The sequence below is a fragment of the Pochonia chlamydosporia genome, chromosome 1 (genome assembly GCF_001653235.2).
Source record: "Pochonia chlamydosporia 170 chromosome 1, whole genome shotgun sequence".
Lineage (NCBI taxonomy): Eukaryota > Fungi > Ascomycota > Sordariomycetes > Hypocreales > Clavicipitaceae > Pochonia > Pochonia chlamydosporia.
This window is the reverse complement of record NC_035790.1, coordinates 1,838,890-1,856,104: the sequence shown is the minus strand read 5'-3', so window position 1 is coordinate 1,856,104 and position 17,215 is coordinate 1,838,890. Positions and strand designations below refer to the sequence as shown.

At 50.2% G+C, this 17,215-nt stretch overlaps 8 protein-coding genes across 8 annotated transcripts; 5 read left to right on the top strand and 3 right to left on the bottom strand.

Annotated features, from left to right (window-relative positions):
• Positions 1-139: 139 nt before the first annotated feature.
• Positions 140-473, bottom strand: VFPPC_15147 (cytochrome C oxidase copper chaperone (COX17) domain-containing protein; the record flags this gene model as incomplete). The annotated part of the gene is made up of 3 exons (XM_018292900.1): positions 140-280; positions 332-387; positions 449-473. 3 exons carry the CDS (start codon positions 471-473, stop codon positions 140-142), a joined length of 222 nt encoding a protein of 73 aa, XP_018148571.1.
• Positions 474-1,033: 560 nt separating this feature from the next.
• Positions 1,034-3,544, bottom strand: VFPPC_00448 (HIT/MYND zinc finger-like protein; the record flags this gene model as incomplete). The annotated part of the gene is made up of 2 exons (XM_018280462.2): positions 1,034-2,642; positions 2,700-3,544. The coding sequence occupies 2 exons, from the start codon at positions 3,542-3,544 to the stop codon at positions 1,034-1,036; spliced, it is 2,454 nt and encodes an 817-aa protein (XP_018148570.2).
• Positions 3,545-5,365: 1,821 nt separating this feature from the next.
• VFPPC_00447 (lipase 2) lies at positions 5,366-6,560 on the top strand (the record flags this gene model as incomplete). Its single annotated transcript, XM_018280461.1, has 3 exons — positions 5,366-5,875; positions 5,937-6,204; positions 6,277-6,560. 3 exons carry the CDS (start codon positions 5,366-5,368, stop codon positions 6,558-6,560), a joined length of 1,062 nt encoding a protein of 353 aa, XP_018148569.1.
• Positions 6,561-7,406: 846 nt separating this feature from the next.
• On the top strand, positions 7,407-7,781 carry VFPPC_17396 (hypothetical protein; the record flags this gene model as incomplete). The annotated part of the gene is made up of 1 exon (XM_022429109.1): positions 7,407-7,781. The coding sequence occupies one exon, from the start codon at positions 7,407-7,409 to the stop codon at positions 7,779-7,781; it is 375 nt and encodes a 124-aa protein (XP_022285874.1).
• Positions 7,782-8,922: 1,141 nt separating this feature from the next.
• VFPPC_15146 (hypothetical protein) lies at positions 8,923-9,198 on the top strand (the record flags this gene model as incomplete). Its single annotated transcript, XM_018292899.1, has 1 exon — positions 8,923-9,198. The coding sequence occupies one exon, from the start codon at positions 8,923-8,925 to the stop codon at positions 9,196-9,198; it is 276 nt and encodes a 91-aa protein (XP_018148568.1).
• A 1,360-nt stretch (positions 9,199-10,558) lies between these two features.
• Positions 10,559-11,656, top strand: VFPPC_00446 (HSP20-like chaperone; the record flags this gene model as incomplete). The annotated part of the gene is made up of 1 exon (XM_018280460.1): positions 10,559-11,656. The coding sequence occupies one exon, from the start codon at positions 10,559-10,561 to the stop codon at positions 11,654-11,656; it is 1,098 nt and encodes a 365-aa protein (XP_018148566.1).
• A 468-nt stretch (positions 11,657-12,124) lies between these two features.
• On the top strand, positions 12,125-13,098 carry VFPPC_17397 (Methyltransferase type 11; the record flags this gene model as incomplete). Its single annotated transcript, XM_022429110.1, has 4 exons — positions 12,125-12,188; positions 12,236-12,343; positions 12,393-12,824; positions 12,926-13,098. The coding sequence occupies 4 exons, from the start codon at positions 12,125-12,127 to the stop codon at positions 13,096-13,098; spliced, it is 777 nt and encodes a 258-aa protein (XP_022285873.1).
• Positions 13,099-13,870: 772 nt separating this feature from the next.
• Positions 13,871-15,466, bottom strand: VFPPC_12781 (hypothetical protein; the record flags this gene model as incomplete). Its single annotated transcript, XM_018290558.1, has 1 exon — positions 13,871-15,466. One exon carries the CDS (start codon positions 15,464-15,466, stop codon positions 13,871-13,873), a length of 1,596 nt encoding a protein of 531 aa, XP_018148564.1.
• Between the last annotated feature and the right edge of the window lie 1,749 nt (positions 15,467-17,215).

The following is a 17,215-nucleotide window of genomic DNA, read 5'->3' as shown; positions in this document are numbered from 1 at the left end:
CATCGAGAGTAGTATATATAATCGATTGTTGTCTGAAGAGGAGGGTATCCAATGCCTTGTATTTTTCATAACCCGTCTAATGCACAAAATAATATACACGACCTTTACAGCCAAAGTTAAAAGCAAACCATCTAGAAATTTACACCTTATACCCAAAACCAAGCATACAGCTCTTGTACTGCTCGACAAACGACTTGCAATCGGCGGCCGGGTCTGACGCTTTCGAGAAGAGCATGCATTCGTCTCGCTTCGACTTTTCGTCCTTGCACACGCAGCACGGCTGTCAAGGAATTAGCTACTATGGCCATTGACTTGGTTGGCGGTGACATACCTTTGGTTTCTGGGTGTTGTCGGATGCAGCGGCGGGAGCGGCTTGCGCCGATGATGCTATCTTGTTGTCAGTATTGAATGGCGTTCGTGGTCCTGCTAGGAATGGCAATTGGCATACGGAAGGAAATGGTCTTGGCGTCCATGATGCTCTGTGGTGTTGATGGGAGAGCAACAAGAAGTCTGGTGGGTGTAACCTTTTTTTTTGGCTGATGACGGAATGGCAACAGGTGATGCTAGTTCAGATGGTTTATGGAGTGCCGGTGGTGCATTTCTAAGCTGGCACTGGTGTCAAGTGGCCAATCATGGTGCTGGAAACTTGCGCAGGTACAGGAGTGAGGTGCATTTTCGCCACAACAGCCAATCGACGGAGCCAATTCTCAACCCCGATCTCTTTCGAGACTTGAGAGATGCACAATCTTTCGTGATTGAACATTTCCTGCTAATTCCTTTCATTGTACATGGCGCAATGCTATCACAGTATTCACCAGTCGTTAAATATTCATATCTTGGAAATGACATCTTATCTGAGCAAAGCAGACTATCTGGGCACGAGACTCATCGCCTCCCACTGTGCCTTGTGCCATACCTCGCGTATATAACCCTCATCAAACATCACCACTCGGTCGAAAGAGTTGTGCTCCACGACTTATCCCTGTAAAACACAGTACAAAAGTAGAATATACTAGAGAGCAGGGCTCGCTCCCTAATCGCTGTACGTCACTTCTATCCTCAAATCCAAAGCCGGCAGATACATGGCATTACAAAGCCCGTCAGGTCGAGAAACATCATGGCAAACCGAATAGTCGACGATATGAATTGGAAGTCGGGTGTGTCTATCAAGCAGTCTCATTCCCAGTCCCGGGAAGCACAGGCTTGTGCGGTACTTGCGGTAGAGGTTTCTTCTAAAATCCGGCATCAAAGTATCCAGATATCTCTCTAGTGCCGCATTTCCCTGATCGTCCAGAGCCGCCTGCAAATCCTGTGGGCAAAACGACGGAACTGAGAGTGCTGCCAAATAGAAGTTGAGAAGCTGCCAGCGCTCCCATGGCACCGTACCGTGAAAGCCGTACGTGTACTCCGATTCTGCGGAGAGCTGTGGTTCACTTCGCAAGCAGGAACACCTATTCACTGGAGGGTTTTGTTGAAAGCAGGAACACCACGTGCCGGAAAGTGCGTGGTGCACTTCAGATATGAAGCGGTAGACACCTACATGCTCCGGCGCTGGAGGGTGAGGATGGATACCCTGACGTATGAGATCAGACATGTCTACACCATTTTCTGACATGAACTCTGTGAGTGCTGCAGAGCCTGAGTGTTCTGCGATGGAGCTTAGAGTGACGGCTCTTTTGCCACCCAAATCTAGGTACGCTTGGCGTAGGGCTGTTCTCTGTTGATCGTTCTGGCAGTGGCAGAATCCGAAATACATACAGTCCTGGTCCAATGGATTCGGTATGTTATCGAATAGCTTCACTAGTTTAACGTACAAGTGAGCAACCATCGCCTGCTTTGGTGGCAGTTCTGCCCATTCCCCGTGGTCCTCAGGAAGGTTGAAGAGGGCTTTGGTGAGGTGTACGGCAACACTCTGGTGAAGATAACACCCGAGTTTAGGCATTTGCTGAAAGTGGCGACATGTTGCTTCGTCCAAATACCAAGCAATCGCATCCTTCATTTCTAGGCTTTGACCAGTAGGGCTGATGGTGGCAAGCTGTTCATGCATATGTTGGTGCAGTGAACCCTCGTCCAACCAGAATTGTAGTTGTCTAGGTCGATGTGCTTGCATGGCAAGCTTGTAAATCATCATCAGACGACGAACAGAGGGCTCAGTCCAGCATAAACAGAACCCAAATGTGTAACATAGCTCATCGTCAGCAAAGAGGCTCTGTACCATCTTGGGCGAGAACGCACTTTTGTTGTTCTTCAGTCCATGCTTCTGAATAAACCATCTCAAAGCGTCGATGCTGTTTGGCCGGTTTCTCACCCTGCACTTGAATACGTGCCATCTCCAATCTCTCTTTTGGCAAGCTCTCGAGCAGTAGCTCTTGCGACAGGCTGAGCAGCGGGACAATGCCATTTTCCGCTTACAGATTGTACATGTTTTTGGGCGGTATGGTTCAGCTTGAGGAATCACGGTCGGAGGCTCAAACCCGTCTTTTCCCCTGACAAAATTGTCGCGAATTTGCTCAGCTTCAGTCAGTGATTTTTCCTCTAATTGGTACCGTCCTCCCATCATAATGGCACGGCCAGGCTTTTGTCCAGCCACGGTGTAGGAGACTTCATCATCTACCGCACTCTGCATTTGCATCATGATGCGCCTATAATTTTGCTGGATTAGAAACATCCGACTAACTTCTACAAAATGGATCACTAACTTTGTTTCAAGACGCGAAGGCACCATCTTGGTACGCTCTCGGTCGAGAATGGCGGTTGTAGACGGGAGGCCATGGGACGACTGAGCCTGGTTTGGTTCCTGTCGATATGAGTCCGTTGCGAATATGCGTCGAAGAACTGCCGTCAGGCATTGAATCAGATCCTTGATTCCGTTCTCAAACTTGTCCCGGAAGCTGGAAGGGTAAAATCGATGTGGTTCCCAGCGGTGTAGAACAGCGTTGTGGGAGCCGCGAAGTCGCATTTCCGGGACGGTACGTCTTATTAACACGCTGCACAAGAAGCAACACCGCCTGCTGCAGCCGACATACTTGTGGACGATGTAGTCCTCACTGTCATCGGGAAACACAGCGTGCATGTGATATAATGCCTGGATCTCAGCATGGATGACATGAGTTTGCTTCCTCTCCGCACGGATGGCATAAAGCTTCGTACAAAGCTGGTTGAGATACCGGGCTGGGATACCAGCTGTAGGAACATTCAATCTCTCTAGAGAGTGCGTGACGACCTGTGATGAGACTGTTTCAACGTCTCCTGGTGCCTCTCCCTCCTGCCTGTGATACGGCACAGGTATGAAGAGTATTGACTGTAGGTTCGGTAGCATTCGCGCTGCTTCTACACAGATCTCCACAGCGTAGTATATTCGACACAAAAAGAGTATCGAGTGTTGGAATAACTTTGCTCGCGCCTTGTTGTTCCTGAAGAAACGATGGACACGATGAGCGAGCTCTGTCTTGCCGTGCCTGAATTTCCAGAGGCACAATGTGCTCTTCATGAGTAGTACTACACCATCGAGGTTCTCATCTATCATTGAGTCCGAATTTACCATGGCCAATTTCTGCGCAACGTGGAATATATCATCGGCTAGTTGGCGTAGATTGCTGGCATCCGACCAGTTCGGAGTAGCATATGTAGTCGCTTGTGTGTCGAGGTGAACCACGAATGTCGGAGACGGAGTACTTGTAGCCATAATTGTCAACCCATTCCACAGGTTGGCAGTCAGTTTGTTGTGGTGACTGAATAGTGTTTGTAGCTGTGCCAGCACACTCGTTTGCGGTCGAACGGGTAGGTATAGAAGCTTCACGAACGTCTGAACCTGCCTGGTTCGCCTTCACAGCTTTAGCCATGGTCGAGATATAGCATCGAATACGCTGCTTCTGGTGATGGAGCACCAAATTCAACATTTGCTCTGGCCCATCATCTTCCATAGACTGGCCTAATGGGCGGTGGTCAGTTGTGAAGTAAAAACAGATCCATGAACTCGCCAAGACATACTCGATTGGGCCATGTTTTCCATCAACATCTTCCATTTGGCCAAAAACCGCTTGTCTTCAGCATCCAGCCCCTCATTCTTGGCGCAAACGAAAACAGTCGTATTCTTCTCTTTATGTTCCAGCATGATAACACCAGACACATGCTTGGCAGACAGACTGTTCGCCGCCGATGGACTCTTGTAGCGAGCAAGAAGCTCAGATAATCTGTCAACAAGTGCGTCCTTCAGCGTGAGATCCGATGTGGCCTTGTCTGGTGCCTCGAACTTGTCGCACTCGGCTATGCTCTCGCCAGGGGTCTCTTCTTCCGCAATATCATTGTCGTAGGCGAGGTCGGTTGGTCTCTCAGGTTCATGATGTGAGGCTACTGCGGTCACAGAGGCCAACAAGCATATGGCGTTGGCAAGATCCTGATGTAGAGAACAACTCTCTTGATTATCGGCACGGGCTGGGAAGACCATGTTGAAAGCAGGTATCTGTGGAAGTCGGCAGGAGATTCAATGAAGAACTCACAGTTGCTCCTTCCATATTGTGTGGTACAGTCCAGTTTGTAGAAGTTGAGGATGGTTAGGCTGCAAGAGCAGAGCATGCAGGTAACTCATGGCCATGCAGCCACTCATATGCTGGGAATTGCCGCCCATCTCAGCCAACAATATTGGAAGCTTTAACGAGATGCTGCAGGATACGGCTCGAGTACTTGCACAATTGGACCGGTTGTAAGTAGTCTGACACCGATCATGTATCGCTATTACAATCAGTGAGGGAGGCTTTATAGTAGCCGGTCGGTCCATCGGAACGCTTTGATATAAAGGAGTACATGGCAATGAGAGACGGAATTCAAGTAGTCTGGACCTACGTCTCATGGAGTTTTGTAATGAGTGTCAGCCTAACTCCCCAAGTTCACAGCTTGTGCTGCAAGCGGAATTCTTGAGTCGCAAGGGTAGAATTGGGGGATGCAAGTCGTAACAGACAATACTAGAAGCTAGTATCCAAAGATGAAGGTTTTTCTAACAATATTAATAGTTATGCCGTCATTTGAAAAAGCTGTATTGTTTACTTAAAGTCATAAGTTGTAGTGATAACTTGCTCATAACACTTGCAGACAAATTCACAGTCTCATTGCGGGGCATGCTGATCGACGTCGAAACCTCAATTGAAACTCACCGAAAATCGTGTGAATATCTTGAGCATTAATTCAACTTTCCAATCGCAAGATTCGTCTTCTCGTTGAAGTTGCAGTTCGGATACATTACCAACCAAATATGAATGTATGAGCAGACAGCCAGACGGATGGATATTCATGCTCCGTACAAACAGCGCTTCTCCTCACTCGTCGATCCTAAACTGCGGCCTCCCTCACACGACCAATAAGCACCAAAATGCTTTCTATAGAAGAAATTCGTGCCCTCGGAGAACCTTCTGCCGAATTCAAACCGGCAAGTCGACCGTACAATCTACCAAACTTTCCTCTAACACACACTTCTAACGATAATCAGATACTCGAATCTGGCAACCCCCTCCTCGGGGCATTCACCCACGAAACTAACATTCATGAAATACGAGCCGCTATAGCCCAATCTCGTCAAGCCCAGAAAAAGACCGAACCTTCTCATCTCCCGTACACAGAAAAAGACATTAAAATACCTCTTCGAGATGGCCGTACAACAACCGCTCGTATATATACGCCCCGTGACGTACCCGCAGACTGTTGTCCCGGCATGATAGTCTTCCACGGCGGAGGCTACATGGTTGGCGATTTAGAAACCGAGGCACACTTGTGTGAGTGGTTCACAAAACTGGGCGGCATCGCCGTGAATGTGGACTATAGACACGCACCAGAGCATGTGTTTCCAGCGGCGATTGAGGATGCGTTTGATGCCACGAACTGGGTAACATCTACCATGACTCGTTATACATTAGAGGAAAATGCAACGCTAACACGCAGTTCAGACGGCGGGCAACGCCGAGTCTTTGGGCATCAACCCTGCAAAGGGGCTCGTCATAGCCGGAGAGTCCTCCGGCGCAGACATGGCGTTAGTTGTGGCACATCTTTGCAAGGACTCCAACATGTCACCGCCTCTTTCAGGAATCTATGCGGCCATGCCGGCAGGTGCTACGAGGGAGACTGTCCCTGAGAAATATCGAGAGGCATTCTTCAGTATGGAGCAGAATTCGCGGGCGCCGGTGCTGTACGCCGAGTCTGTGGACTTTGTACGGAGTGCGTTCTTCTCACGTTGTAGTACAACTCTGAAATTTGGGCCATAGAAGCTGATGTTTGTTAACATGATAGAGACCTACAAAGCCGATTTGACCAGCCCGCTCCTATTGCCGATATCTTTCTCGGATCACACGGGTCTGCCCAAGACTTATTTCCAAGTTTGTGGGCTTGACCCCACGAGAGACTGTGGTCTAATCATGGAGCAAGTTTTTAAAGACGCGGGTGTTCATACAAAGATTGATGTGTATCCCGGGGTTCCGCATGCGTTTTGGGTACTATTCACCGAGCTGGAAGCCACCAAGAAGCAGAACAGAGACGCAGAGACGGGACTGCAATGGCTTTTGATGAAAGAATAGCCTTTATTCTCACAAAAGCAGCCTTGAAAACATACATGAAAGCCAGAATAGTGTATAAATTAGAGTACGTCGCTTTCGTGTATATATGTACCCCAATATGCATCTCGTACGGGAACCATCGCTAAATAAATCTCGGAAAAGAAAAATCATGTCTCGCATCAAAAGCACAGCCGTGTAAATCCTATTTTTCTCTCGTACAGTAACAGTAAACCACGCCCAAGAAGGCTATGACGTCCTGTTCCGAATCTCCTGGGACAACGCCTCGGTAGATTCGCCAGCCCTCAGCCGGTTCATCAACACCAGCGCTTCTTGCCAGTCCTCATTCTGGAGAAAGTCATACAGCGTCATGAGCCGATTGTACTCGGCCTCCAGCTCCGCCAGATGCCTGATGTGATTGTGATATTCATCATCCGCGTGGATGCAAACGTTTTCTTTGGAATGGCCCGGCCGAGGAAGGGGGTTGCTGGCTTCGGGAGTCTGCGAGTCAAGAAGGTTACCATCAGGGGCACCGCTTCGAAGGGAAGGAGGCAAGTACCTTGGAGGCCTGGTCGTCGCGATACATGATTTAGACGGTCTTGAGGGATGGTCTCGAGGTGTGAAGGGTTGGTAGGACGGGTGTAGATTTCAAACAGAGTTTGGGTAGGTAGGTTTCGCCTACATGGACCCGACTTTTGCGAAACTGTCAACACGGTTGGTCTTAGCAAAAAAAAAACCCAGGGAACACCAACAAAAAAAAAAAAACATGTCACCTTACCCTCAGACCGTTAAATATATGGACGATCTCATCGTTTATGGCAATGCAGATTTTCTTTGATTCCCATTTCAGATGAACAAGCGGAGGATCGAATGCCACATATGACGCTGCTTCGATACGCTAGCGAATCAGCGGGTTTGAATGGCCGGAGGAAATCGCCTGACCTTGAACCAATCACAACCCGTCTGTTGTATGGGAGCTCTATGAAAAGCGGCTGTCAGTGTCTTTACACAAGAGGTCGGCCCTTGGAAGCTGGTTGGTCGAGACGCGACACGGACTTGTGCTCCGAGGCGTATGATTCGAGGCTCTTCATTCGAGGACCATCTGGACCATCTGGACCATCCATGTCCATCCATGTCCCGGTCTGGTCTGGCACTGGGTTGCTTGAGCCTGGCCTGGTGGGCTGTCCACTGGCACTAGCTAGCTCAGTTGACTGTCGTAGATTTTGTTGCACGAAGGTGTCATGAATTCGTCATAGGCCACCTTTTGTCTTTGCTTGACCCTGCCATTATTGATGGATAGGCAGAGATAGGATGGGGTCTGGAGTGATCTGGGGCCAAGATGAACTCGGCATCGGCAAGACATGACTGGTGATTATGTGATAGTTTCAAGGGCTTTGCAGATTGGGCTGCGGCAGGCTCGGTTATCTCGCGTTCCGCCGCTCTCGGGCCGTTGCTTTGTTGCTAAACTACCATGATTCTCGCAGGATGCCCCTGAGAAGAATGTTGTGGAACACGCCGTGTTGACCCTGTATCTACATCACGTGAGAATAGTTTGCGGCGTGTGATGATTATGGAAGTGTTCGGTGAGTTGGGATTAGGATACTGTGATGGGAGCGAGGTGCGAGAGTTGGGGATGTTGGTTCGTGGTTCTTGGTGGTTTCAACGTTGTGATGAAGCTACAAGGCCAGCTACTGTGGTCTGGACCTATGGTCTGTGTTGATAATCTGCGTGGGAAGGAGGGTAGTATTCAGTGTCTGTGTTTTTTCTTTTTACCGTACCGTCTTTCTTTCTTTTCTTTTTCGCCTTATCTTGTCATTCATGGACTAACTCCTACACAAGTGTCGCCAATAGTTTGTGTCGTGGCCCCCAACCTCGCCTGTCGGGAACATCGCCGGCTTCACTTTGGCATCAGACCCCGACGGGCAACTCGTGTCGCAATATAATAGGTGAGCCAAGTTCCTGACGTCCTTGTAATTAGTACGGCGCCATTTACGCAGCATGGAGCCTTTTGTTTTCACAATCCAGAGGACGGTCAGTGGCGTACTCGGGGCGTTGGGTTCAAGGGGCAAACTCGGCGCCTCCTCCGTCTACCCACGTGAGGGCGATTGAATGATGGACACGGTTCTCCAATGGGATTTGAAACTATATACTTCACTCTGGACATAAATTGCGACGCTGATAGATGGCGGTGCAGATCCTTCTCTGGCGTATGGAGTAGGGGTGAAATCATCACATCAAAATGACATTCAGCATTTCTAGTGGGTGGGTGCTGGCATTAAGCGTAACCAAGCTCACCATTTGCAAATGTTTTTGTGTTCAATGTTGTCTGGCTTGTTGATGCGCTTAACGACGTCGCGCAAGTTATTACTTCCGACACAATGTGACCATGTTTCCAAGAGGACGGATGCCCAATGGTTTTGGAAACCAGTACTGGCCGCATCATCCATTGACCGGTAGAAAATTGGCAAATCTTTTTGATTTTCTAAGGCGTGTTTCCAACAATGGTGCAAATTTGCAATGGTGGAATTGTTTGCGTTTGAGCCGGGTTCTGTGCGATCATATGAATGGGGATCAAGAGTCAAGACAGTCAGCCGGTCAGAGACGACATGGAAGGAATAGGGGTCAATGCAGGTGGGTAGAAAGTAAGCTGTCGCAAACGTGACATTTGCACGATAATTGGACACCTCAATCAAGATCAGCCATGGTCAGCCTACTAAAATTGGCCAGCAATCACCGTATCAATTGAAGCTGATTCAAGTTGCCCGATTCACTACTTAGTACGGAGCAGACTTGACATTTATTTGTTTTGTGTGACCATGACGTGGCGAGATGGACTTTTGGCTTGACGGCGATCGAGACGTTTGTAAACGTTAGCCAGTCTGTATTTACTATCTAATCAAGGACTTTGGACCTTGACAATCTCGTGAATCAATGAAACAAGAGTCAGCTGCACAAAACTCGACGATGATGCCTGTGCTGTGCGGCTGATTCTGCCTGCAGGCACTCTAACAGCATCCTATCCATGCTATCAATCAGACCAGACCCAAGTCTTCAATGGAGAAAGCCCCACAATTTGCCCTGCCAAGTAAAGTGATGTACACGCTAACAGGATACAATACACAACCGTATGGCGTCCCGATATGTGGGACCACACTCTCAAACCGGACATGCACGTCCGGCTGCTGCCCGTAAAAGTCCCCGCTCGGAGGCGAACAAATGCTCCATCCCCGAAACACTCGTCAACAGCAAACAACATCAGACATTGACAACACATGAAATTCAATCAGACAGAGTCTTGTTACAGTAAAAAAAGACAAGCACATGTCTGTCAAGTGCCACTGCGAAATTAGCCACGCGGCTCCAGAAAAGTGGCGTCACCAAATTCAATGTGACTCAATTCCCCAACCTCACACCATTAACCTTCTTACGTGGCTGCATGTGCCTTTTACTCTGGAGTCCGGAGTCCTACCAAAGTTGACTCCATCCCCAGTGGCGAAAGAAAACCACTCTTCCAAAATCCCCAACCAAGAAATCAACATGCATCAATCAGGAATATCGGCAGCTAACCCGCACTAGTTCAAGCCATGCCTTGCCGCAATTCTCATTTCTGAGAACCCGCGCGGCGAATAAATTTGAACATGTCGGACATCGGAGCTCGGGGATGGCTGTCACACCCGACTTACACCAGGCCGCGTGTGGACGCGCGGCGACCAATTTGCCTGCTGGAACTGGGTGATGCACAACCCTTATCGACGTACCTTGGTGACTGGATCTATTGGCATCTGGAGCATTCTATTACAGTCTGGTGAGGCGGTTGCGTTGACTTTTGACTGCCTTGCAGGGCGGTTACGTGGATTTGTGCCTGGATGAGTGGCGGACATGTGGCGATGAGTATATAAACATGTTGCATGGCCGGAGATGTGCTCTTGAAGTTTTTGTTTCTTCAGAGAATCAGTCTCTTTAACTTTCGTCCCCTTCCTACTATATTTAACATCGACAAAATCACTTCAATACCAGTAACAATGCCTCAGGACCAAGAACACCCGCAACCTTCTCAACCTCATCCTCAACCCCAAAACTTCTGGGACTTTATCCCGGCTTTTATTCAAAACCAAAACCGCCCAGGGAATGGCGTAGATCATCACAACCCGCAGCCTGCATTCCCGGCCTTTTCAGGCGGCTTCCCCTTTGCTGGACCATTCCATCATGGACCACCTCACCCTCATCACCCACCACATGGTCCTCACAGCGGACCACCACATCCTCCTCCTCCCCCAGGAGTAGGTCGCGGTCCTTGGGACGCTGACTTCGACTGGGGCGAGTGGCACGGCCCTGACCACTCTCACGGTCGACGATCCCGCCATCACGGATGCCGCCGTCGCGGCCGCCACCACCGACACTGCGACGAGGGCACCGACGAAGAGGGCCAGCGATCCGGCGCCGAGAAGGACAACGAAAAGGGCGAATCCCCCGAAACCATGGACGCAGACATGCCCGACCCAGAAGAAGTCGCCCCCGAAGAAGCTGAATACCCGCCTCCCCCCTACGGAGCCGGTCGTCGAGGCGGGCGTGGTTTCCGCGGAGGTGCTTTCCGACGCGGAGGACGAGGTCACCACGGCCCCGGCCCATGGGGAAGACAATGCCGCGGAAATTCATTCGATTTCCCAGCCATGATGCGAGGATTCATGAATCACCCTTTCTTCCAGAACATCCGCGACCAGGCGGAGCAGTATCGTGGTAACGCCGCCAACGACACCGACGCATTCTCACCACCCGTTGACGTCTTCAACACAGAGACCTCGTACGTCGTGCACGTTGCTCTCCCCGGCGTCAAGAAGGAAGACGTCGGCGTGAACTGGAACCCGGACAGCAACACGCTCAACGTTGCGGGTGTGGCTCACAGACCCGGCGACGAGGCCTTTATCCAGAGCCTCGTGTCGGGCGAGAGGCGCGTCGGCATGTTCGAGAGGGATGTGAAGTTGCCGCCTGTGGGGGTGTCGGAGAAGGATGACGTGGATGGGCTGGGTATCACGGCGAGGATGGAGGATGGTGTTTTGGTCGTGGTTGTGCCCAAGGTGGAGAGGGAGTGGACTGAGATCCGAAAGGTTGATGTTCAGTAGGGGTGAGATTGTGTTTTGGTTGGATTTGGATGTATTTGCGTGGTAGATGTGTTTTGATACTGAAAAACATATGAAAAAGAATAAATATAAAAAAATTGGTCTGGACCTGGTATTCATTGAAGTAGTCAACATGTGATATATGTGCCCATGTTAAACATCTTGTGCCATATAAAAACAATAAATCATAGATAGCCCTGTGTGCAAAGGAGTACTCCCAAAATGCGGTATTGGCCGAAGTGTGTATCAGATGCTTCAAACGCACCAATACCCCATCACCAGCACCAGCACTAGCATCACTCATTCTCCTTCCTAATACAAGTCACACAGCCAACATCTCACCACCCCTGCACGTGAGCCACCAGAATATATAAATCCTACCGTAGCTCCCACACAATTCCTCATCCCTCCCACATACTCCATATCACACATCCCCCTTCATACCTCCCTCCCACATCCTCCATATCAACCATGTGGAAAGACCGCCTCAACACCATCCTCCAACCCCTCCGAATCATCCCCCTCTCCATCAAACGTAAACCTCACCCTCCCCTTACAATCCCTCCTCACTAACGAAAATAGTCCACCTCGCCGCCCTCAAACACCTCCTCTCCACCACTGGAATCACCGCACTTACACAAATCTCCGAAATACAAAATCTAGGCATCGCCACCCTCCTCCGAACATGTCGTAAGTCCTCTTCCCCCTCCACCACCCAACAATTCTAACACACCCCCAGAAGAACCATGGATCCAATACGAAGACACCACAGCCGTACCACAGCTCCTCCTCTCCACCGCCGGCGTCACCCTCGACATCGGCCCCGGCATAGGAAACCAGATTCACCGCCTCCCAGCGCAGAACATCACCGCCATCTACGGCGTGGAGCCGAACCCGCAGTTTGCGGCAGATATTTCCGCCAGACTGGCCAAGTATGACCTCCAGGATAAGTATACCCTCGTGACGTGTGGGATTGAGGATAGCGATGTACTCGAGGAGCATGGGATTACGGAGGGATCCATGGACACGGTGCTCTGTATACAGGTTTTGTGCTCGGTGGATGATCCGCGGCGCGTGATGAGGGAGGTGTGGAGGTTGTTGAAGCCGGGGGGTAGGTTTGTGTTTTGGGAGCATGGACGGAGTAAAGATTTCTGGACGCGTGTTATACAAGGTACGTCCCTTTTGGGTGCTTTTGCATCGTTTCTGAAGCCCACTGGCGGCCGATTGCCCCGACTCTTCAGTTCGTCTTGTGTTAATGGTGGTGGTATGTAGCCTGCTGGAATCGCACTTGGTGCGCACTCGTTGGTGGCTGCCGTCTCAATCGGGATATCAAGCCGGTTATCCTCGCGGCCGGGGAATGGGAGAACCCCAATGATCTTGTTCAAGATGACGAAATCTATAGCCTGTTGCCTAGGACTTGGGGGGTGTTGGTCAAGAAAGCTTGATTCAGTGACATACACAAGCCATAGAGAGACGTCTTGATGAGTGAAAACTTCAATTTCCAATTAGTTAAATCTTCTATCTACAAATAACGGAACAATGCTGCTACATTGCCCTCATTGCTGAAGTCTTAAAAAACAAAGAGTAGCGAGGTAACGCGAGGCTCGATTTCATCCCACCGCGCAACCTCTTTTATCTGCAATAGTGTGTGTGTGTGTGTGTGTGTGTGTGTGTGTGTGTTCGCGCCTGAGCCTATGCAATGGGGGTATATGCTAGAAGATTAGATTGAACAAAGGGGTGTACGAGGTGTTGCCTTGTGTGATGATCTCGTATGTAATGTGAAAAAATGGGCCGCAAAACGATCTGCTTGTTTGTGCTGCGCTCTGCAATGCAATGCAACGCTGTGCTGTGCTATGCTGTAGTGAACTCTTCCTCGCCCACCCACGGAGAAGCGATCCGGGATAAATGGATAAGATGTTAAGTGTGTCGAAGAATGCAAAATGCTCTGTAACGAGAGAAAGAAAAAACCGTAATCGGCTGTGGTAAAAAGGTGTAGTGTGCAAATAGCATGGCTTTCCCGTCAGGCTTTCACTCCCGCTTTTACAAAGGAGCATACCGTAATGAACCCGGACATATCTCAATTCCAATAAATCCAAAACCAACCGAAGTGACAAAAAGAAACCATTGAGATATTAACTCCGGGTATGTCGACATTAGTCATAATGCGCTGCTGTTGTTCTAGTGCTTGGCTTGAAATTAAGCAACACTCGGAGGTCCCTATTGTGCCAGCTCACTTGCAAGCTCCTCACGAACATGCTTGCACCACTTGATAATGGCTGCCTCAAAGTCGTGCCATACCTCGGGTCCATTGTCATAAACAACTCCCAAGACATCAACCTTCAACAGCACCTCGAAGCGGAGTTCGGCTGCCTTGACCCAATAGCGGAGATTGTCGGCACATCGGTATGGTTTCTGTGTGTCGTTGTGGAAGGTCGGTATGGCGCCAAAACGTCTTCTGGACTTTTTGACAGCAGCATTATGCAGCTTGACAAGCTTCAGTCCGTTCTGCAGGCTGCGGAGGAATGGCGTTGGACATTCAGATGCCTGTGATAAGGGTGTCCACTCAGGCAAAGGTTCACCCTCGGAATCCAAAGACTTGAGAAACGCCAGCTCTCGTTCCACCTCACGTCCAGACCAGTCACCGTTCAGCCATATCCAGCTCTTGCGTTCCGCTCGCTCAGCAAGTTCGATTTCGTGCTCTTTGATGAGTATGTCGAAGACACTCTCGACCCAGCCGACCATGGTCTTAACTTCCTCGTCTCTCAACCCGCCCTTGAAGTTTCTGGTAGCCATTTGCTTGAGAACTTCCATCACAGCTAAAAGGTCAGTTCGGATCTGTTTTTCAGATTTGATGGCATCCAGGCGATCAGGCATCTCGTGTGCTGTGTAATACATCTTGGCAGCCCGGATCGCTAATGTCACCACGTCAAGGATGTGCATGCCTTGCAATTCGTACCAGCCTTGTGTGTTTTCCTCGGGCATATTGGCCAGTTGCGGCACCTCCGGGTCTTCTCGAAACGAGCCAGTCTTGCGGGCTTGCACTTCTTCCAGCGCCTTTTGGGTATCTCGTAGGGACGTTTCCAGCTCCGCCTTCAACTCATCTATCGTGGGAGGCTTCGGAATCGGGTTCTCTTTTTGGTGATATGTGCTCACAGTTGGGGGTAACATGCCTGGATCCGATTCAGCAAAGCTGTCCTCGAAGTAGTCCTCGCCATCGTCCCCTTCTGTTGGGAAGTCGACAGTAGCATTTGCTTCCATGCCATGGATTCCATGCTCTGGGCTGCTCCCCATGAAGGCATAGGACGAGTCCACATCTGAGCTGAGTATACTTGGGCCGGTGGTCGTGCTTTCAAGGAGCGACAAGTCCAGAGTGGCACGCTGATTTGGTTTCTTGCGGGCAAGCTGACCACCCTTACCGTCCAAGAGGCCAGTTCTGGCGAAATAATATTGCAAGTGAGCAATGCTTCCCAGACACATCACACTGTCTCTTGATCTGGCGCTGGCAGCGAAATCCGTCGCCTGCGGTCGCATATAACCCCTTCTTCGGCCTTTGCTATCCACACTGTGGGTTGATTGTCTCGAGATATTGGACACATCTGACTGACGCGATGACCGGTAGGACCCAGATGACTGACGAGAAAACAATTCGCCACCTAGAGAATCACGGGAGCTTGCATCGGTGGCTGAGCCATGCGATAAAGACGAAGCAGTTGATACGCATCGTGACAACTCGGGGCAGGCTCCAATGGCCAGTGTCGGAGAAGACTCGGGAGAGGCGGACCGGTGCATCTGATGCTCATTAACAGTAGCCATGCCGGGAGTCCAGGTTTCGTCGACTGCGCGCAGCAGAGGGTCGTATAAACTATCAGAGAGGGATTTCGGAAGCAGAGATCGACCGGAACTGGCGTCTCGGGAGTGACTGAAGCTGTGATCTTGGTCCGGGCGGGACTGGGGAGTGGATGAGTTGGACCGCTGGCGGCCTTGAGGTTGATCTAGTGCATGAACCGGCTGAAGCTCTGGATGCGGCTCGACCAAGCGGCGCAATGAGCCCCAGGCGACAGTCGAGACAGGCGCTCGCGGTGGTGCTGGAACAAGCGGGTGAACAAGACGTTGCGTCCTCGACCTTCGCCGGGAAAGCAAACAATGAGTCGACAGAGCAATGTAGGGCTGGGAGGTGAAGATTGCGGAAGATCCGAGGAAGGCCAGAGTGGGTGGTGGTGGTCAGGGGTTCGACCGCTGGGGGACCGAACAACTGTAAGCGTGATGAAGGCGTCTGGTGGTTGGCTGATAAATGGGTGAGGACCAGCCGATGTCTGGAGCTCGAAATTGCGTCCTGACGCGGTTTTGGTGTGTCCAGTGTCGTGACAAAGGCGGGGAGCTGTTTGGTGTGTGAAACGGACCAGGACCGGGGTAGAAATTGGAGATTGGATACAGAGCACTACCGTGAGAATTGTTCGATGGACAAGCTGCACACCTGGTCTAGACAACGGTAATGGTGATGCAGAAGCAGGCGGTTGTTGCTGCTTTGATGTATTTAGCAGTCGTCTTGTCACCAACGTAACTGGGACAGATTTTTGTCTGTAAATACCAGAAATTGTTGCACTCGGTAATGGTGGCCGGTTTCCCCAGATTCTTAATGTCGGTTGTGTTGTAGTAATGTCACTGTTGGTTCGGTGTCGAGGATTCGTGGCAACCGTCACACTGCGTCAACGTCGCCAATCACACTGACAAGGTCTCGGTCTGTAAGCTGTAGATGAAGCGGATTTTGGTTGTCGTTCGCAAGTCTCTCTTATTATAATCTGTGGGCCGCTGGATTTTAGAGAAAAGAGACGGATGCAGACCACTTTACGAAAATGAAGAAAATATGTGCAGTCTGTTTGCTTGGCTTGTTGTTTTTTGGACCGTTGCTGTTGCTGGACAAACACGAAGCCAAAAAAGGCAGTAGCGACGGAGGACGCTTTGGCTCACTTCTGAAGTCTGGTTGATTGGTGGCGTGGAAATATCGATCAAATCAAATCAAATCGAGAGTGGACAAGCTTGACTCTTTAACTGGGCCAAGCCTCCCTTTCCTTTCTACACTATGCACAATATCCTTGAGACCGCCCTTGAGGACCATCCAAGGTCTACAAGCCTACTCACGTTGGTATGTGTTTACGGTAAAGTGCAAATTATTGAGCCAGCCATTTGTTCTGAATCAAGCCAGTCGTGAGGGTACTTGTCCTGTTGCTGGATTGGATGGGACTGTTTGTGTCATATCCCAGGGCAACCGGAGGGGTGTGTGTCACGGAGAGCCATGACCATGCGCAATTTCGTCACCACAAAGCTGTCTTTGGAATGCTCGAAATGTCCACTGACAGAGTCAGCAGTCACATTGAGTGAGGGTTACTCGGCAATGTGCGGGATTTGAAGTCAATTTAGTGAGTCTGGTACTTCCTGTTGTGACAGTTGCTGTGACAGATGACGATCGCGTCTAACCTGGAGGGCTGACGAGGCAACAGGCTCCTTTTCCAAGTAAAGACCTCGACGATAGGGCTTTGGGACGGTGAAGAGGTTTGTTCGTAA